This window comes from Natrix helvetica, assembly GCF_964273705.1.
Source record: "Natrix helvetica genome assembly, chromosome: 6".
Lineage (NCBI taxonomy): Eukaryota > Metazoa > Chordata > Lepidosauria > Squamata > Natricidae > Natrix > Natrix helvetica.
In genome coordinates, this window is record NC_138553.1 from 83,525,688 (window position 1) to 83,544,739 (window position 19,052).

The following is a 19,052-nucleotide window of genomic DNA, read 5'->3' on the forward strand; positions in this document are numbered from 1 at the left end:
TTCACCAAACAAACTGTTGCAAGTTGAAAGCCACCTGTATAACTTAAATAAGTTATATAAGTTATTCGAAACGCAAAGAGTCGGAAGGGACCTTGGAGGTCTTCTAGTCCAACCCCCTGCCCATGCAGGAAACCCTAATGGCTGTCCAATGTCTTCTTAAAAACCTCCAGTGATGGAGCACCCACAAGTTCTGGTGGCAAGTCGTTCCACTGGTGAATTGTTCTCACTGTCAGGAAATTTCTCTTTATTTCTGGGTTGGTCCTCTCCTTGATTAGTTTCCATCCGTTGCTTCTTGTCCTGCCTTCATCCCTGGCAAACCAATTCAAAAAATATGGTGGGATACAAAGAGATTATTTAATGGAGATTGGAGAAAAGCATTAAGACTACGCAGAGGGTGTTACATGAAACTAAGCAGGGCTTAAGAACTCATTCGATGTAATAATCAACTACCTTTTGTTTTGAGGTGGATGTTATGAAGAATGCATACAACCAAGGCCTTGACAGCGACCAAGAAGAGGAGAATGGAGATGACAATATTTCACCAAAAGATGTTGGGCATAATATCTATATATTAGCTCACCAGGTATGTTGTTATCAAATATAGAGACTGCCCACCTCACTCAGAGTGGACACCAAAAAATACTAGATTGCAAATCTTTCTTTTAAAATACCAAAGCGAGCTATACAATAGTTGGATGGTCCTTTTATTTGTTGTTGTTCTCCTTTTCTCTCGCTCTCTCTCTTTCCTTTTTTCCTTTTAGATGGGTGACATGATTAGAAGTTAGGATAGACCAAAGTAGGTTTCCCCCCCCCCCCATAAAATTTGATACGATTAAAAGCTAGAATAAGTGATAGAAACAAGAGAAGGGGGAATGATAGTGCATACGCTTCATAATAATAAAAGTAATAATAAGATACAACGTGGAGTATTAGAATGATGATGGACCGTAATCTAATATACGTGTGTATTATTGCTAGAAATACACGAGTTGATTGAATGTAATAATTATGATTAATTTCATTAGTTTCATTTGTATATATGACATCCAGTTGTAACACTGTTCACGCATTGATTTGACATATTTCTTGGGAAAAAAAACCATTTAAAAAATACTAGATTGCAATTGTTAACATTATTAGATTATAATCCTCTTAAATTTATTAGTAAAGTTAACAACGATGGCAAATTAAAACCAAATGCTTATATAAAGCCCAAGGAGATTATATAAATCATGTTTTGACACGAGGATAATTAATTCATTCCCAAGTGGTCTAAATGGCTCCCGCTAAAGAGCCAATTGTTAAAATTGAACCCTAAATCGTATCCAAGCTATTTTTTCCCAGACCTAGCCCCCAAACCCATCTAAGTCAAGTTAAAATGTTTGTTGGCGCATAAATAAATCTTAACATTTCCAGGTCTGTGCATTTTTTAAACAGAATGAACGGGAGACAAATGCTGTGCCACTGGTCACATCTTTTGATCTTGAAAAGAGAGATTTATATCCCTTTCCTGAGTAAGCTTTGTTACGGATACGTGTCAAAAACTGCTTCCTTAGGTGGTTTTTATCTCCGTTGTATTTCTTTTTCTGCTTCCTGCTGTTCAGGTCTTCACAACTCACGTCCTCCACCCTGGAACGTATCTCCATAGCCGCATATCAATAAATCTCTCATTTTTGATGCATTTTTAGAACAGACTGGCTCCGTTCAGCTGTCCTGACCCAGCCTTAGGAGAAGCAAGAAACAGACTCCTTGTCCCCCAAAATCTTTATTTACCTCTTGCGAATTAATTGCATTCACCCACCGAAAAGTTCAAGGAATAGTCCTTCAAAGAGTTAACCGTAGCAGCACTTTATCAGTTCCTTGCGATAATTGCAAGGCCATGAGTTCCCAGCTGAAAGGCTTCAAATTAAGTTCTGGCAAGCGGTCTCTGTGGCACGAAACACAATGAGCAAAATCTTCAGAAATATGAACTGTTGTCTCCTACGATCACCATTTCCCTTTCCAGCCAGGGAGGGGCCATTCAGCATCCACGTATGCTAGGCTTCCCGAGTCGACTCCTTGTCCTCCATTGCTCACCTCTCCTAACTGCTCTGTGCGTACACGCATCTGGAACCCTAACCCAGCTGTTCTTCCTGCCCACTTATCACAGCCTCCAAAGGCAGGTACCTCTCCGGTGGCTGGGAAATGACTGACAGCCCTGACTCTATCTCTGTGTTTGATGCTGAGCACCCATCAGTTTTCCCCAGGCTCCAGCATTGGCCCAGGTTCCTCCCCAGCCTCCTCCTCATCCAAGCCCAAGGGCCACGACATCAGCTAAGTCTGTAGGTCTTCGAAACTTGCCACAGTGAATATAATCTAGCTTTGGGTTTTTCATTAAGGGAAATTAATGGATGGTAGTTGATTTCCAATCTCTTTGCTGATTAGAGGAGAAAGTAAAAAAAAAACAACCAAGACACAAGTTCTTTTTAGTCTTACGTGGGCCGACAAATTTATTTTAGAGGCATCCAGCCTCTCAGTCTCAACAGCTGTTTAACCATTTGTACATTTTTTTTCAACGCAACATCCTTTCCTGTCATTACTTGTGGTTGAGCTTACCAGAAGCCGAGGAAACCACAGATTCTCCATGCATTGACAGATATAAATAGGTCCCAAGCTAGTATGGCAAATATGCCATTGTTGTTGTTAGTTTGGAAGTCGTGTCCAACCCATTGCAACCCCATGGACCACGTTCCTCCAAGCCTTCCTGTCCTCTACCATCCTCTGGAGTCCATTGAAGCTCACGCCAACTGCTTCGGTGACTCCATCCAGCCACCTCATTCTCTATCGTCCCCTTCTTCTTCTTTTGCCCTCCATCGTTCCCAGCCTGGGGCTCTTCTCCTTCCTTCTCATTAGGTGGCCAAAGTATTTGAGTTTCCTCTTCAGGATCTGGCCTTCTAAAGAGCAGTCAGGGTTGATCTCCTCTAGGACTGACCGGTTGGATGGCCTTGCAGTCCAAGGGACTCACAGGAGTCTTCTCCAGCACCAGAGTCCAAAGGCCTCCATTCTTTGGCGCTCAGCCTTCCTTATGGTCCAACCTTCACAACCATCCATTGCAACTGGGAAAACCACAGCCTTGACTAGATGCACTTTTGTTGGCAGGGTGAAAAAATAAGACCTAAGGCCTGGAGGAACATTGTCCCTGGGATCGCGATGGGTCGGACACAACTTTGCAACTAACAACAAAGATGTTGCCTTCAACAAACCTTTCAGAAAAATATCTCTGCAGCATGGGATATGTTTGCTAAGGAGATGCCTTCCTCCATTAAGGAACCGAGAATGAATTCTCTTAGCAATGAATTTACACAGATTGCAGAAAGTACAATTAAGAAAGGGGTGGGAAATATTTAAACACCCCCTCCCCAGGAGACCTTCTTAAAGCAAGGGTCGGTAGTTGGGCCACTCATTGCTAAAACCCAGTTTTCCTCGTAATTACTGATATGTAAATCTGTTTAGTGGTCTGATGAAAGTTTGCATCTGCCTCAGTTAAAATTAGCTACTGTGGTTTGAAAACCGGGTTGGGGCTTCGTTGGAAACCAGCAACTGCTTGAATGACTCGTCTTGAAAGTCTCATGCGCTTCCACCTTCGTTTTGCCCTGATTAAATTCTTGACGTCTTATCCTATCGCGAGGCCTGTCACTTGTCACAATCCGGGAGTTATCCGCTGGATGAGACAAGATAATGGGGATAGGGTGACAGCCGCTAATTGAGCATCAGAGGAAATTGGAGGGAGGGGTTTGGCTCGGCTTGCGAACGCTGAAACGGGTGGACAGAATATTTCATCATTAACCACCTCGTTGCGGCTGAAAATGGCAATATGGATTCTCTTCCAGCTGCTGATCTCCTGAGGTGGACGAAGCAGGGATCAGTCCTGCAACATTAGCTCCAAAATGATTAAGGGACTGGAGGTCTTCCCTGTGAAAGAGGGAGCCTGGGGTCTTTTGCATGGGGTGAAAATGAGAAACATATAAAGCTACAAAAATATATTTGGAGTCACAGAAGGAATAAAAAGCCACTTTCCCCCCTGAAATGCAGCCAGATGCTAGATGTTCTGACTGAGGATTCCCGAGAGCCTGTAGCAAACTCCTTGTCCCGACAAAAATCCCTGTGAATTCTGCTCCTTCACCTCCACCAAAGTCTTTCGAGAGAGGATTTACAGTCACAGATTTTATCTGGCTTGGAGAGCTGCCAGGCCCATATCTGCAGAACTTGGCCAGGAGTCTCATAGAGTCACGAACCAATTAAGCGAAGTAATTGTCTCCTGCAAACTCCACTCCCCTTTCGCTCCTCTTTTATTCCCTCTGGGAGGGGCCATTCATCATCCCCCTGTGGCCTTACTCCTAAGTCGACCCCTGTTTTTTAGCAGTTCCCTTTATCTGGCAACTCTGCGCATGCACACACTGGGAACAGGCTCCAGCTGTTTGTCTGCCTCACTGATGTCCAACTCCGAAGGCAGCTGATAACTGGCATACGGCCCTGGCCCAATCTCTGCCTTTGACACAGAGCCCTCATCCGAGCCTTCCCCAGACTCCAGGACTGGCCCAGGTTCCTCCCCAACCTCCTCACTGTCCGAATCTGCTCCTAGCTCTGCTGGCCACTGGAGGGCCAAACAGTCTTTTGCCTTTTAGCTACAAGCTACCCAGATGGCATTTCTAACATTTTCCCCTGCATTTACTTCCAGTTGTCCCGTCATAATAAAGTATTGCAACACATGCTGAAACCTGGGGCAGATCCAGAAGAAGGCGATGAAGCTTTGAAGTATTACGCCAACCACACCGCTCAAATTGAGGTAAAAACTTCCTCGCTGAGCTGAGAATATTTGTAGGCTTCTGTGCTACGTCCCCTCCCACAGAGGACGCCTTCTGCTGGTCTTTACTTGAAATACGAGATTTCCTGAAATAAGAGAGAGAGTTCTTGATGGAATCTTCTTTCTGTCGCTTGGTGACATTGTCACCAGAAAGGCGCAGAGAACAAACTGTGGGTTACACCAAGGGGTACCTACACGAGGAAACCCTCAGGTTTCCTACCGAATTTTACTCAGGGAATGGCTCAGGGCTATTTGATTACCAATTCAGTCATAACTAATGTTTATCCCCTAAAAAATGGGAAAGCTGAATGTCTCCTAGATCTTAATTTTACTGCTTTCTTCACAATGTTCAGCTATTCATGAAGAAGTTCACTTTTGAAGTTGACCAGCATTGTATATTGGGCAAGCAGGCAGATGGATTGATGGATGGATGGATGGATGGATGGATGGATGGATGGATGGATAGATTGGATGGATGGATAGATAGGATGGATGGATGGATAGGATGGATGGATGGATGGATGGATGGATAGGATGGATGGATGGATGGATAGATAGATGATAGATAGATAGATAGATAGATAGATAGATAGATAGATAGATAGATAGATAGATGATAGATAGATAGATGATAGGATGGATGGATGGATGGATGGATTGATTGGATGGATACATAGGATGGATGGATGGATAGATAGGATGGATGGATAGAATAGGATGGATGGATGGATAGGATGGATGGATTGGATTGGATGGATGGATAGATAGGATGAATGGATGGATAGGATGAATGGATGGATGGACAGAGGGACAGACAGAGGGATGGACGGAGGGACGGACGGAGGGACGGACTGACTGACTGATTAGACAGACAGATATATTTGAGGGATAGAGAGACAGATGATTGATAGGTGATAGATGATTGATGGAGAGATAGACAGACAGACAGACAGGCAGATTAAAGGGATAGAAGATAGAGAGATAGAGAGACAGACAGACTGACATATTAGACAGACAGACAGACAGATAGACAGATTTGAGGGATAGAGACACAGTTGATTGATAGGTGATAGATAGATGATAGATAGATAGATACACATACAGATAGACAGATTAAAGGGATAGAAGAGAGAGAGAGAGACAGACAGACAGACAGATAGATTTGAGTTATAGAGAGACAGATGAGTGATAGGAGATGATAGATGGAGAGATGGACAGACAGACAGACAGTGCCCCCTAGAGTCAGGAACGACTAGCACACATTTGCGGAGGAACCTTTTCCTTTGCCTTTAACAGGCATCCGCGTTGAAGAGAAGCCGTATTATCCCTCACCTTTTGCTTTGCCCCCATAAACACAAAACCATCCCTTACGTTGACATCCCGACCGAGCGAGTGACGTGTCTTTGCAGATTGTCCGCCACGACCGAACCATGGAGCAAATAGTGTTCCCCGTGCCAAACGTCTGTGAATTCCTCACTCATGAATCAAAATGCCGGGTATTCAACACCACGGAAAGAGACGAGCAAGGGAGCAAAGTAAATGACTTTTTCCAACAGACTGAAGATCTCTATAATGAAATGAAGTGGCAGAGGAAAATTAGGAGTGAGTATGGTGTTTGTAACGATTTGTCTGTTAGGTGGTTACTCGGAAGAGAGTTTAAGTCAAGTCTCTAACTTTGGGGAAAGTTCTGTTGTAAAGGTTCTGCTTTGTCCATGTAGCTTCTTTCTTTCTTTCTTTCTTTCTTTCTTTCTTTCTTTCTTTCTTTCTTTCTTTCTTTCTTTCTTTCTTTCTTTCTTTCTTTCTTCTTCTTCTTCTTCTTCTTCTTCTTCTTCTTCTTCTTCTTCTTCTTCTTCCTCTTCTTCTTCTTTCTCTTCTTTTTCTTCTTCTTCCTCTTCTTCTTCCTCTTTTTCTTCTTCTTCTTTATCTTCCTTTTCTTCTTCTTCCTCTTCTTCTTCTTCTTCTTCCTCTTCCTTTTCTTCTTCTTCTTCCTCTTCTTCTTCTTTATATATAAAAATGGCTCTTTGTGTGCTTGAATGCTCCAGCATAACTCTGGAACGCCTTGAGCAATTTCAACCAAACTTGGTGCACACATGACTTACTCTCTGGAAGCAAATACTGGGGGGGGTAAGACACCCCTGACACCCCTCGGGGTGTCTGCTCTGTTAACATACAGCCTTCTGGGCCTTAAAACGGCTTCTACTGTGCTGCCGTAATATGGCTTCTACCGTACAGCACAGTGGAGTCGCCATGGTGACAGCTTCACAGTCCTCCACAAGGTGGCTCCCTCTAGTAAGGGAGAAAACCTAACATTAGAAATTACGTTTGGTCCTGACATTTCCCCCCTATAAATAAATACCTGGGCAACGCCGGGTTATCGGCTAATTGACCATAAAAAACAAGGCAGAACGTAAAATAATAAAGTTGGAAAGGACCTTGGAGGGACCAGCCAGCAGTATGGCATCACCAGAATGCCAATCTACCTGTCGACCCAAGTGTCCAACGAGAACAGGGCAAAATATTCCTTCATTCCATAATTCAACCGTACTCACTTTACATGCACCAGGGGTGTCCAAACTTGGGAACTTTAAGACTTGTGGACTTCAACTCCCAGAATTCCCCAGCCAGCTATGCTGGCTGGGGAATTCTGGGAGTTGAAGTCCACAAGTCTTAAAGTTCCCAAGTTTAGACACCCCTGACATACACCTTCTCTAAATCTGGGTTTGCCCTTGACTTCAACTCCCAGAATCCCATGCTGGCTGGGGAATTTTGGGAATTGGAAGTCCTCATATCCTTAATTAGATGCTCGTTGGGAGATGACTGGCCAAGCCACAGATGGCGATTCATGTGGCTTTGCTTTTGTAAGTCCAACCTGCCCCTTCTTGAGCAGGAGACTCTCTACCCATGAGGGCGCACAGAGCCCTCTCTATGGGCATGCTAACCATCACCCCAGCAGAGCTCCACCGTGCATGCGTGGTCACCTCCCGCCAGCCAGCTGGTCATCGGGTCTCTGCTGCGCCCGGAGGGGTGCATGCAGGGGGACACACAGGTGCATGCTGTTGAGCGTGTGGGGGGTGTCATGCGTGCATTGCATTATGGGTGCAGGTTTAGCCATCCCTGCCCTGTACCATTTCAGATAAATGCTTGTCCAGTCTCTTTTTGAAAGTCTCCAGTGATGGCGTTCCCACAACATAGAATAGAGTCACAGAGTTGGAAGGGACCTTGGAGGTCTTCTAGTCCAACCCCCTGCTTAGGCAGGAAACCCTACACCACCTCATACAAAGGGTTATCCAACATCTTCTTAAAAACATCCAGCGTTGGAGCATTCACAACTTCTGGAGGCAAGTTGCTCCACTGGTTAATTGTTCTAACTGTCAGGAAATTTCACCTCATTTCTAAGCTGCTTCTCTCCTTGATTAGTTTCCATCCATTGCTTCTTGTCATACCCTCATGTGCTTTGGATAATAGTTTGACTCCCTCTTCTTTGTGGCAACCCCTGAGATATTGGAAGACTGCTATCATGTCTCTCCTGCTCCTTCTCTTCATTAGACCAGACATACCCAGTTCCTGCAACCGTTCTTCATATGTTTTAGCCTCCCCTGATCATCTTCCTTGCTCTTCTCTGCCCTCTTTCTAGAGAACATCTGGAAGAACAATTTTTCTTGAGATGAGCAATAATTGTTTGTCCTTTGCTTCCTAGATAATCCAGTATTATTTTGGTTCTCTCGGCAAATTTCTCTCTGGGGAAGCATATCGTTCAATCTGGCCGTTTTCATTAACCTAGCAGTGGCCCTCTTCTACCCGTTTGGAGATGATGGGGACGAAGGTACGTTGATTGGGTTATGAACGTTACAAAACTCAGATCTTTCCTTTGCTCGCCATAGTAAAAATAACCAGGCTATTTGTCTCATGCAGCATCCACCTACGGTAAAAATTTTGTGTTAAATTTATGTTCTAGCAACAAAGAAATTAAGGGAGGCAAATAATAGATGGGTAGATCTATTTATATATCTAAAAAATATAAAAATATAAGCCTCCCTACTTACCTGGGAGCCAAAATGGGGCACGTGGGGACTCCTGGAAGGGGCGGGGCCAGCCAGCAATTTAACAACCAGTTCGCCCGAACTGGCTGAATCCTACCACTGCATGTATTCAACTAGCAGACCTCTCACATCACTGCAAACATTCTTTAATGTATTTTTATTCATAACATATTTATCGCCTTCAGCAAGCCAATTTCAACTCTGGGTTAAATATTCCATCATTCAACCCTATTCGCTTTGCGTACACCTTCTCTAAATCTGGCTTTCCCAAACTTACCAACTTTAAGACATGTGGACTTCAATTCCCAGAATCCCATGCTGGCTGGGGAATTCTGGGAGTTGAAGTCCTCAAGTCCTTAATTATAGGAGCTGATTGGTCAGGCCACAAATAGGAATTAGATGATCTTGGTTTGGTGTTGCCATTTTATATATACCCTGGTTGCCAAGCACCCAAATTTTTATCATGTGACTGTGGAAATGCTGCAATGGTCATAACTGAGAGGATCTGCCATAAGTCAGTTTTTTTAGCTTTGAACAATTGCTAAACAATTTTTTACAATTCAAGGAGCCACCTGTAAGGTTTTTATTTAAGAATTCACCAAACCAACCACAGGTAACAACTGAATTATTCCTTTTTTTTTTCTATTGGAAGTTTTTCAATTCTATTTACGTCCCTTTTTTCTGCCTTGTAGAAAGCAGGAAAAATATCTGTGGGATCCTGACTGATTTAATTCAGGGATCTAGCTCTCATATTGTGATGTGGTGGCCTAGAGGTGGAGCTCTCACCTCACAATCAGGAGGCTGTGAGTTCGATCCTAGGTGGAGGCAGATATTTCTCTCTCTGGGCACAATAAGAAATATATCTGCTGAACAAAACTCTGCATTGGCGACAGGAAGGGCATCTGGCCAGTTTCCCGACCTCCACCCCACAAGGGATTATGGGGTCGTTAAAAGAAAATGTTGTTGATGATGATCTAGTTCTTTTATTCTAAAATATGATGATGTCTCTTCTTCCATCCAGGCACTCTCTCTCCGTTATTTTCCATTCTCCTCTGGATTGCTGTGGCCGTCTGCACGTCTCTCCTTTTCTTTTTCCACAAGCCAGTTGGAATCCGGCCATTTTTGGTCTCTGTCATGCTCAGGTCTATATATACGATTAGTCTTGGGCCTACGCTGATTCTTCTGGGTGCCGCTAACGTAAGTCTTCGAAGACTCATCCCGCAATTCATCTACCGTATTTTTCGGACTATAAGATGCACCGGAGTATAAGACCCACCAAGATTTTGAAGAGGCAAATTTTTAAAAAAGTTGTTTTGCACTCTCCAGACCTTCCAAAAACGGCCTGTTCCCCCCCCCCCCAAAAGGACATGAATAGTCTTTAGGAAGCATAGAGTGCTTCTGGGGGCTGGGGGGCAAAATTGAGCAAAAAAATGAGTTTTTCACTCATTTCTGCCCTCCCAGCCCACAGGAGCACTCTGGAAGCCTCCTAAAGGCTATGAAAGGTCATTTTTGCAAAAGGGGGCGGGGTTTCAGGAGGCCAAAAATGCTGTATTCAGTGTATAAGACGCACCCAGATTTTCAGCCTCTTTTTTGAAGGGAAAAAGGTGCATCTTATCCTCCGAAAAATACGGTATATATCTTCGGTTGTCTCTTGTTCCGTATTGTACTTAACGCGGCAGGGAAATTGAACCAGCCTACTGGGAAAATAATCCGTGTGTGTCTCAAGCCTCATTAATTCCAGTCTAAGCCAAGAGAAGGGCAGATATGTTTGCATGATAAAGACCTATCAAAATTGACTTTTCTTCAAAAATGCCACCTCTTGGCTCTGCCCACCTGAGAAAGCCAACTATCCACATGCACAGGTTCGAAGGTTATACGCTTTCCCCTTATCTGGGGTTGATATTATGGCTACAGGTAGTCCTCGACTTGCAACCATTCGTTTAGTGACCAAAGTTACAATGGACTCAAAAAAGCGACTTTAGGACCAATTTTCAGAGTTACGACCTTTGTAGCAGCCCTGCGTTCATGTGATCAAAATTCAGACGCTCTGCCACTGACTCAAATTTATGACGGTCGCAGTGTCCCAGGAGGTGTGTGTCATATGATGCCTTCGGACCAGCAAAGTCCATGGGGAAGCCAAATTCACAACAACCGGACTGTTAACTCATCAACTGCAGTGATTCACTTAACGACTGTGGCAAGGAAGGTTGTAAAATAGGTGAAACTCACTTAACAACTGAAAATTTGGGCTCAGTTGTGATCGTGAGTCAAGGATTATCTGTATTATATAATCACTCTTTATAGGTAGGGAAGTTTCTTCAGATGTTCGATCTGTCTGTCCATCCTTCCATCCATCCCTCCATCCTATTGTCTACCATTTATGATCTATATGATCTATCTATCATGTATCATCTATTGATCTAATCTATCATCTATTTATCTATCCATCCATTCTTTCATATCAATCAATCCAATCAATCAATCTGTAATCCATCCACCTACCCGCCCATCCATATCAATCAATCTGTCTGTCTGTCTGTCCATCCATTCATCCATCCTATCATCTACCATTTATCATCTATATCATCTATCTATCATGTATCATCTGTTGATCTAATCTGTCGTCTATCTATCTATCTGTCTGTCCCATCCATCCATCCATATCAATCAATCCTATCTATCTATCTATCTATCTATCTATCTATCTATCTATCTATCTATCTATCTATCTATCTATCATCATCTATCATCTATGTATCTATTCTATCTATTCTATCTACCATCCATCCATTGATCCATCCATCCATCTCAATCTACCTACCTACCTACCTACCTACCTACCTACCTACCTACCTACCTACCTACTTTCCTTCTATTAAATTTCCACACTGCCCATCATCTCATAACCTAACTAACTTTCTCATTCACAAAGTATTCCGGTATTACGTCCCATTAATAAAAATTATAACTTGGTCCAATTGTTTCTATTGGCCCCGCCTATCCAAAGGCTCTAATTCTGTAGAAACCTATTTCGTTTAGAAATTCTTAGCGCCCACCTGGGACACAGGTTCACAGAAGACAAATGGAAGCAATAGGGATAGCATTGTAAGGCACCGTCTCTATTGCTTCTCTCCACCTTTGTAATAAGATTGCATTTTCTTTTTTGGGTGCAGCTTTGTAACAAGATTGTATTTTTGGTGAGCTTCGTTGGCAATCGTGGGACATTCACCCGCGGCTACCGAGCGGTCATCATGGATATGGCCTTTCTCTACCACGTGGCTTATGTTCTCGTCTGTATGTTGGGCCTCTGCGTGCACGAATTTTTTTACAGCTTCTTGGTGAGTATCTTTGTCTTCTGTTCCTTGCCAAAGAGGAAAATCGTTTCTTTTCTTTAAAATTCTGCCATGCGTACAGGTGGAAGCAGGATTCCCGCTGCTAAGCAAGGCCATTGTTAAGCGAAAGGCTTAGCCAGTTTTGCCGGGGTTGATAAGCAAATCATGTGGTCATTTGACCATTAAGTGAATCTGCCTCTTGAGGACTTTGCTGTCCTCAAAAGAGTCTTTTAAGTGTAGATGGACGGCTGAATCTTGCCTGTTCTGCTATGTTGTCGCCTCGCGTTTGTGAAGTGGTTGTTTTGTGTATGTGATTTATGAGTTCAATCTCCTTCCTTCTTGTTTCTGGATTCTCTCCAGTTATTTGACTTGGTTTACCGAGAGGAGACCTTGCTCAACGTCATCAAAAGCGTCACGCGGAACGGGAGGTCCATTATCCTGACGGCTGTCCTAGCTCTCATCCTGGTCTACCTCTTCTCCATTGTGGGCTTCTTGTTTCTAAAGGATGACTTCATTATGGACGTGGAGAGGTTGAAAAATAAAACATCCCTGACAGGTACGGCTCCTAGCATATACCGATATTTCAACCAATTCCATTTTGTGTTCTGACCGAGGCTTCCCAAGAGCCTGAAGCAAACTCCTGGTCCCGACAAAAAACCCTTTTATTAATTTGGTGTGTATTCTGCTCATCCACATCATCCAGCAAAGTCTTTCAAGGGAGGATTTACGATCACAGACCTTATCTAGCTTGGAGAGCTGCCAGGCCGATATCTGCAAAACTTGGCAAGGAGCCTCGGAGAGTCACGAACCAATGAAGGGAACTTCATTGGCCTCCTGCAAACTCCACTCCCCTGGCGCTCCCTCTTTTATTTCCCTTGGGAGGGGCCATTCATCGTCCACCTGTGGCCTTCCTCCCAAGTCAACTCCTCTCCTTTAGCTCTTCCCTTCGTGTGGCAACTCTGCGCATGCGCACACTGGGAACAGGCTCGGACCGGTAGTGGAATTTAGGCCTAGGTCGCAGAACTGGCAGCCCACCACGCCTGCCCCGCCCCCCCAACCAGTTCCCTTGCTGTTGCTGGGCTGCCGCCATTTTGGTTTTTAGTGACTGTGCATGTAGAGTTCACTATAAACTGTTCTGCGCATGCGCAAGGAACAATTTACATTGAACAGTGCAGACACGAGCAAAGCGAGAAAATGCATTGTGAACTGTTAGTAAAACCAGCAGCAACGCTTATCCAGAATAGCAATTCCGCATTATCCACAAAATGTCCAGTTTTCACCATTTTGAAGGCCCTAAAAAATAATAATAATTAGGGGCACCTGGTCTATGAGTTACATTAAATTTAGTGAATTGATTCCTTAAATTGAGCCATACATTGGGGGGTTTCCCCCCAAATTCATGAGGAAGCCTGAGAAATAAGGGCACGTAATTTAATAGTTAGCAAAGAGGTGTGGTTGAAAGCGTGGCCTACAGGTGGAGCTCTCTCGCCACCATCAGGAGGCTGTGAGTTCGATCCTAGGTAGAGGCAGATATTTCTCTCTCTGGGCACAATGAGAACATATCTGCCAAACAAAACTCCTCATTGGCAACAGGAAAGGCATCTGGCCAGTAAACACTATGCTAGCTCCATTCAGTTGCCCAGACTCCACCCCCCTTGCAAGGGATTATGGGGTCGTTAAATGATGATGATGAAAGAGGTGTGGTTGAATTTTTTAACTTCAACTTTCAAGCCCTAATGGTTTTTTCCATGCTGTTGTCACTCTTGTGGTTGTTGTTGATGTATCAGACAGCGGCACCGTCTCTACGACAAGCTTAACAACGATGGTGGAAACGTGTTCAGCGGAGAACTGCACTGTTCCAACCCTCAAACCAGGTGAGTGGAATGCTTAGGAAATGTTTGGTCTTTCGGCTAAATAAATTCCCGCCATAGGTAGTCCTCGACTTACGACTTGCAATTGAGCCCAAAATTTCTCTTTCCCAAGTGAGACCTTTTGTTAAGTGAATTTTGCCCTGCTTGGCGATCTTTCTTGCTCCACTGATGGAGAAGGAAGGAAGGAAGGAAGGAAGAATAACAGAGATGGAGGAGACCTTGGAGGTCTTCTAGTCCAACCCCCTGCTCAAGCAGGAGACCCTCTACCACTTCAGACAAAGAGCTGTCCAATCTCTTCTTGAAAACCTCCAGTGATGGGAAAACCCACAATGTCTGGTGGCATGCTGTTCCACGGGTTAATTACACAATCTGGGAGGCGATTATTAAGATGACACAAGCTTTCTGAACAGTAGCAGAAAGCAGAAGAAAGAATGCAGGTTATCTTTGTGCTTTGGGCGGCTGATTTTTCCCGAAGGGAGTCTTGATAGACGCTTCGGCCGTGTGTATCCCTTACGATATCCCACAGGTGAAGACGGCGAGGAAGTTGGGATTGAGAGGACCTGCGACACTTTGCTGATGTGTATTGTGACCGTGTTGAACCAGGGGCTGAGGAACGGTGGCGGAGTGGGGGACGTCCTTCGGAAGCCATCCAAGGATGTGAGCGTTTATTTCCTTATTTCATTTCATTTATTTATTTCGTCAAGCATGCATGAGTATGCATATGAGTACATATACGTATGAGTGCATATATAAGTATAAACATGATTTTGAATACATGAAGCATGCATGAGTATGCATATGAGTACATATACGTATGAGTGCATATATAAGTATAAACATGATTTTGAATACATGAAATGGATACGAAAAAATGGGAACAGTAGGACAGGGAAGGTAGGCACTTTGGTGCACTTATGCACGCCTCCTTTACGGACCTCTTAGGAATGGGGTGAGGTCCACGGTAAACTATTTAAGGTTGAAGCTGTGAAGGTTTGAAGATGTAGCAACAGTCAGGCAGAGCATTCCAGGCGTTGACCACTCTGTTGCTGAAGTCGTATTTTCTGCAATCGAGTTTGGAGCGGTTGACCTTGAGTTTGTATCGATTGTTTGCCCGTGTATTGTTGTGGTTGAAGCTGAAGTAGTCCTTGACAGGTAGGACATTGTAGCAGATAATTGCGTGTACTATGCTTAGATCAGACCATAGGAGGCGTAGTTCCAGGTTGTCCAAGGTCAAAATTTCAAGCCTGGTGGCATAAGGGATTCTGTTGCGAGCAGAGAAGTGGAGGACTCTTCTCGTGAAATACCTCTGGACTCACTCAGTTATATTAATGTCCAATATACAGTGCGGGTTCCAGACAGATGAGCTGTATTCGAGGATTGGTCTAGCAAAGGTTTTGTATGCCCTAGTTAGCAGTGCAATGTTACCGGAGAAGAAGAATTAGAATTCGCAAAATTAGGTTAACAACTCTTAGTGCCTTTTTGGCAATGTTGTTACAGTGAGCTCTGGCACTTACATCATTGGAGATGAGTACTCCAAGGTCCTTGACAAAGTGAGGGTCGTCTACAAGGTTGTGTCCACCCAGCTTCTATTTTGCGTTCTGATTTTTTTTTTCCAGTGTGTAAGACAGAACATTTGTTGGTTGAGATTTGAAGTTGCCAATTGCTTGTCCATTGTGACACACAGTCAAGGTCTTTCTGTAGGGTAGCCGCATTGTCGGTAATGTTGAATAGTTTCACATCATGCGAAGAGAACGCAGTTGCTTATAATATGATCGCAAATGTCATTTACGTAACGTATAAAGACTGTTGGTCCTAAAACTCCGCCTTGGGGCAGGGGTGAAATCCAGCAGGTTCTGACAGGTTCTGGAGAACCGGTAACGGAAATTTTGAGTAGTTCAGAGAACTAGCAAATGCCACCTCTGGCTGGCCCCACCCCATCTATTCACTGCCTCCCGAGCCCCAGCTGATCAGGAGAAAATGCGGCTTTTGCAGTATCCTTCCCCTGGAGTGGGGAAGGAATGGAGATTTTGCAGTATCCTTCCCGTGCCACGCCCACCAAGCCCACCAAGCCACGCCCACAGAACTGGTAGTAAAAAAAATTGAATTTCACTACTGCCTTGGGGGACCCAGCTGTGAACAGTTGGTGCAGGGTTTGATGGGGCATTTCGTATTTTGACCACTCATTGCCTGTTTGACGGGAATGCAGCTATCCAATTATTGTTATTATTTCCTTCGCTTGGTCTTGGCATGTCCTCAGCTTGCAACCCCCAAATAAACAAGGGATGCCGTTTCTTTTAAAGGAGCCGCTGTTTGCTGCTCGGGTGGTTTATGACCTCCTCTTTTATTTCATCGTCATCATTATTGTGCTGAACCTCATTTTCGGAGTCATCATCGACACGTTTGCTGACCTCAGAAGCGAAAAGCAGAAAAAAGAAGAGATCCTAAAGACAACCTGTTTCATCTGCGGTATGTATTTGTAGGTTTGTGTCTTGTCATTACCATATTTTTCGGAGTATAAGACGCACACACCCCCAAAAAAGAGGGTGAAAATCTGGGTGCGTCTCATACACTGAATGCAGCATTTTTGGCCTCCTGAAACCCCGCCCCCTTTGCAAAAATGGACGTGCAGAGAGTTTGGGAGACTTGCAAAGTGCTCCCGGGAGCTGGGGCGGGCAAAAACGAGCGAAAAACAGGCTGGTTTTGCTCATTTTTGGCCCCCTCCCAGCCTCCAAGAGCACTCTACAAGCCTCCCAAATCCTCTGCATGCCCTTTTTTCCCCCTAAAAAATTGAGGCGTGCAGAGGGTTTGGGAGACTTGCAGAGTGTAAAAACTTTTTTTTTAAAAAAATTACCTCTTCAAAGTCATGGTCTGTCTTATACTCCGGTGCATCTTATATTCCGAAAAATGCTGTATGTGTGGGGGTTTTTTTAAAGAAAAGGCAAAGCAGAGAGGTATTGACATGCACATGTTGTGAATGCACCTGATCTGGGGGTTCGCGTTGGAAGCAATTTTGGTCCAATGTACAATGTAGTCCTCAACTTATGATTTGAGCCCAACAATTCTGTTCCTAAGGGAAACAAGCATTCCTTAAGTGAATTATCTTCCTCTTCTCCTCTCCTCTTCTCTCCTCTTCTCTCTTCTCTTCTCCTCTCCTCTTCTCTTCTTTTCTCTTCTCTCCCCTTCTCTTCTCCTCTTCTCTCCTCTTCTCTCCCCTTTGCTTCTCCTCTCCTTTCCTCTTCTCCTCTTCTCCTCTATTCTCTCCTCTCCTCTTCGCTTCTCTTCTCATCTCCTCTTCAATTCTTCTCCTCTCCTCTCCTCTTCTCTTCTCCTCTCCTCTTCTCCTTTGCTTCTCTTCTCTTCCCTTTTCCTTTCCTCTCCTCCTTTCCTCTCCTCTCCTCTTCCCTTCCCCTCTATTATCTTCTCTCTTTATTCTCTCTTGCCCTCTCCTCTCCTCTTATAACTGTTGTAACTCAAGGACTACCTGTTGTAGGATTTTTGTCCAATCATTTCTTAAGGGAGTTTTAATACAGGAGTCTCCAAGCTTTATAAGACTTGTGGACTTCAACTCCCAGAACCCCTCAGACAGACAGACAGACAGAATCCTGGGAGATGAAGTCCCCAAGTCTTCCAGATGCCAAGATTGGAAGCTCCTACTTTAATGTATGAAACGAGTCTAATGAATTTCCCCTTTTTCTGCAGGCCTTGAGCGAGACAAGTTTGACAACAAGACGGTTTCATTTGAAGAGCACATTAAATCAGAACATAACATGTGGCACTACCTATATTTTATCGTCCTGGTCAGAGTGAAAGACCCAACGGAATATACGGGACCAGAAAGTTATGTGGCCCAAATGATTGCGGTGAGTCCCACTTGGCTGTGATGCAGAAAATTGGTCCTTCCAGTCACAGCTGGAACGCACTCGTCCTTAACCGTAGGATCTCTTCATCTGCACACTGGCCGTCCTTGACTTACGACCACTTTGAGCCCAACATTTCCATTTGCAAAGCAAAATATCTGTTCAGTGACTTTTGCTCCATTTTACAACCTTCATGGCCACAATTCTTAAGCGAATCGCTGCCGTTGTTAAGTTAGTAACACGGTCGTTAAGCGAATCTGGCTTCCCCATTGGCCTTTGCTTGTCAGAAGGCCACCAAAGGGTATCGCGTGACTCCAGGACACTGCGACCGTCATAACTATGAGCCAGCTGTGTCTGAGTTTTGATCACATGACCATGGAGATACTTCAGTTGTAAGTGGGAAAAACGAACGTAACATTTTTTGTTGTGACCCGCCAGCAGCCAGTGGAGCTGGCAGCAGACAGTGAAGAGGTTGGGGAGGAACCTGGGCCAGTCCTGGAGTCTGGGAAGGCTCTGATGAGGGCGTTGTGTCGGAGGCAGAGAAGGGGCCAGGGCCTTATGCCAGTTAGCAGCTGCCTTCAGAGTCAGAGATCACTGAGGCAGAAGAACAGCTGGAGCCTGTTCCCAGTGTGTGCATGCGCAGAGTGGCCAGACGAAGGGAAGAGCTAAAGAATAGGGGTCCACTTGGGAGTAAGGCCACAGGTAGATGGTGAATGGCCCCTCCCAGAGGAGATAAAAGAGGAGCGAAAGGAGAGTGGAGTTTGCAGGAGACCATTAATTCGCTTAATTGCTTAGTGACTCTCCGAGACTCCTTGCCAAGTTTTGCAGATATCGGCCTGGCAGCTCTCCAAGCCAGAGAAGGTCTGTGACTGTAAATCCTCCCTTGAAAGACTTTGCTGGATGTGAATGAGCAGAATTCACAGTCAATTAATAAAAGGGGTTTTTGTCGGGACAAGGAGTTGGCTTCATTGCTCTTGTGAAGCCTCAGTCAGAACACTTTTTTCAGTGTTGTTGTAACTTCAAACGGTCACTAAATGAATTGTCGTAAATCGAGGACAACCTGTAATCCCAAAGGCATTTTAAAACATCTAACGCAAATGAGAAACATT

General features: G+C 44.4%; 1 protein-coding gene across 3 annotated transcripts in view; it reads left to right on the forward strand.

Annotated features, from left to right (window-relative positions):
* ITPR2 (inositol 1,4,5-trisphosphate receptor type 2) overlaps positions 1 to 19,052 on the forward strand; it is a 133,312-nt gene that overhangs the window by 105,662 nt on the left and 8,598 nt on the right. For all 3 annotated transcript variants that reach the window (XM_081957504.1, XM_081957505.1, XM_081957506.1), the window contains 11 exons: positions 464 to 583; positions 4,718 to 4,825; positions 6,253 to 6,445; positions 8,541 to 8,666; positions 9,905 to 10,080; positions 12,057 to 12,221; positions 12,576 to 12,771; positions 14,003 to 14,089; positions 14,613 to 14,743; positions 16,387 to 16,552; positions 17,786 to 17,946. In XM_081957504.1, the coding sequence (XP_081813630.1) occupies positions 464 to 583; positions 4,718 to 4,825; positions 6,253 to 6,445; positions 8,541 to 8,666; positions 9,905 to 10,080; positions 12,057 to 12,221; positions 12,576 to 12,771; positions 14,003 to 14,089; positions 14,613 to 14,743; positions 16,387 to 16,552; positions 17,786 to 17,946 (1,629 nt within the window). The remainder of the gene's footprint in view (positions 1 to 463; positions 584 to 4,717; positions 4,826 to 6,252; positions 6,446 to 8,540; positions 8,667 to 9,904; positions 10,081 to 12,056; positions 12,222 to 12,575; positions 12,772 to 14,002; positions 14,090 to 14,612; positions 14,744 to 16,386; positions 16,553 to 17,785; positions 17,947 to 19,052) is intronic.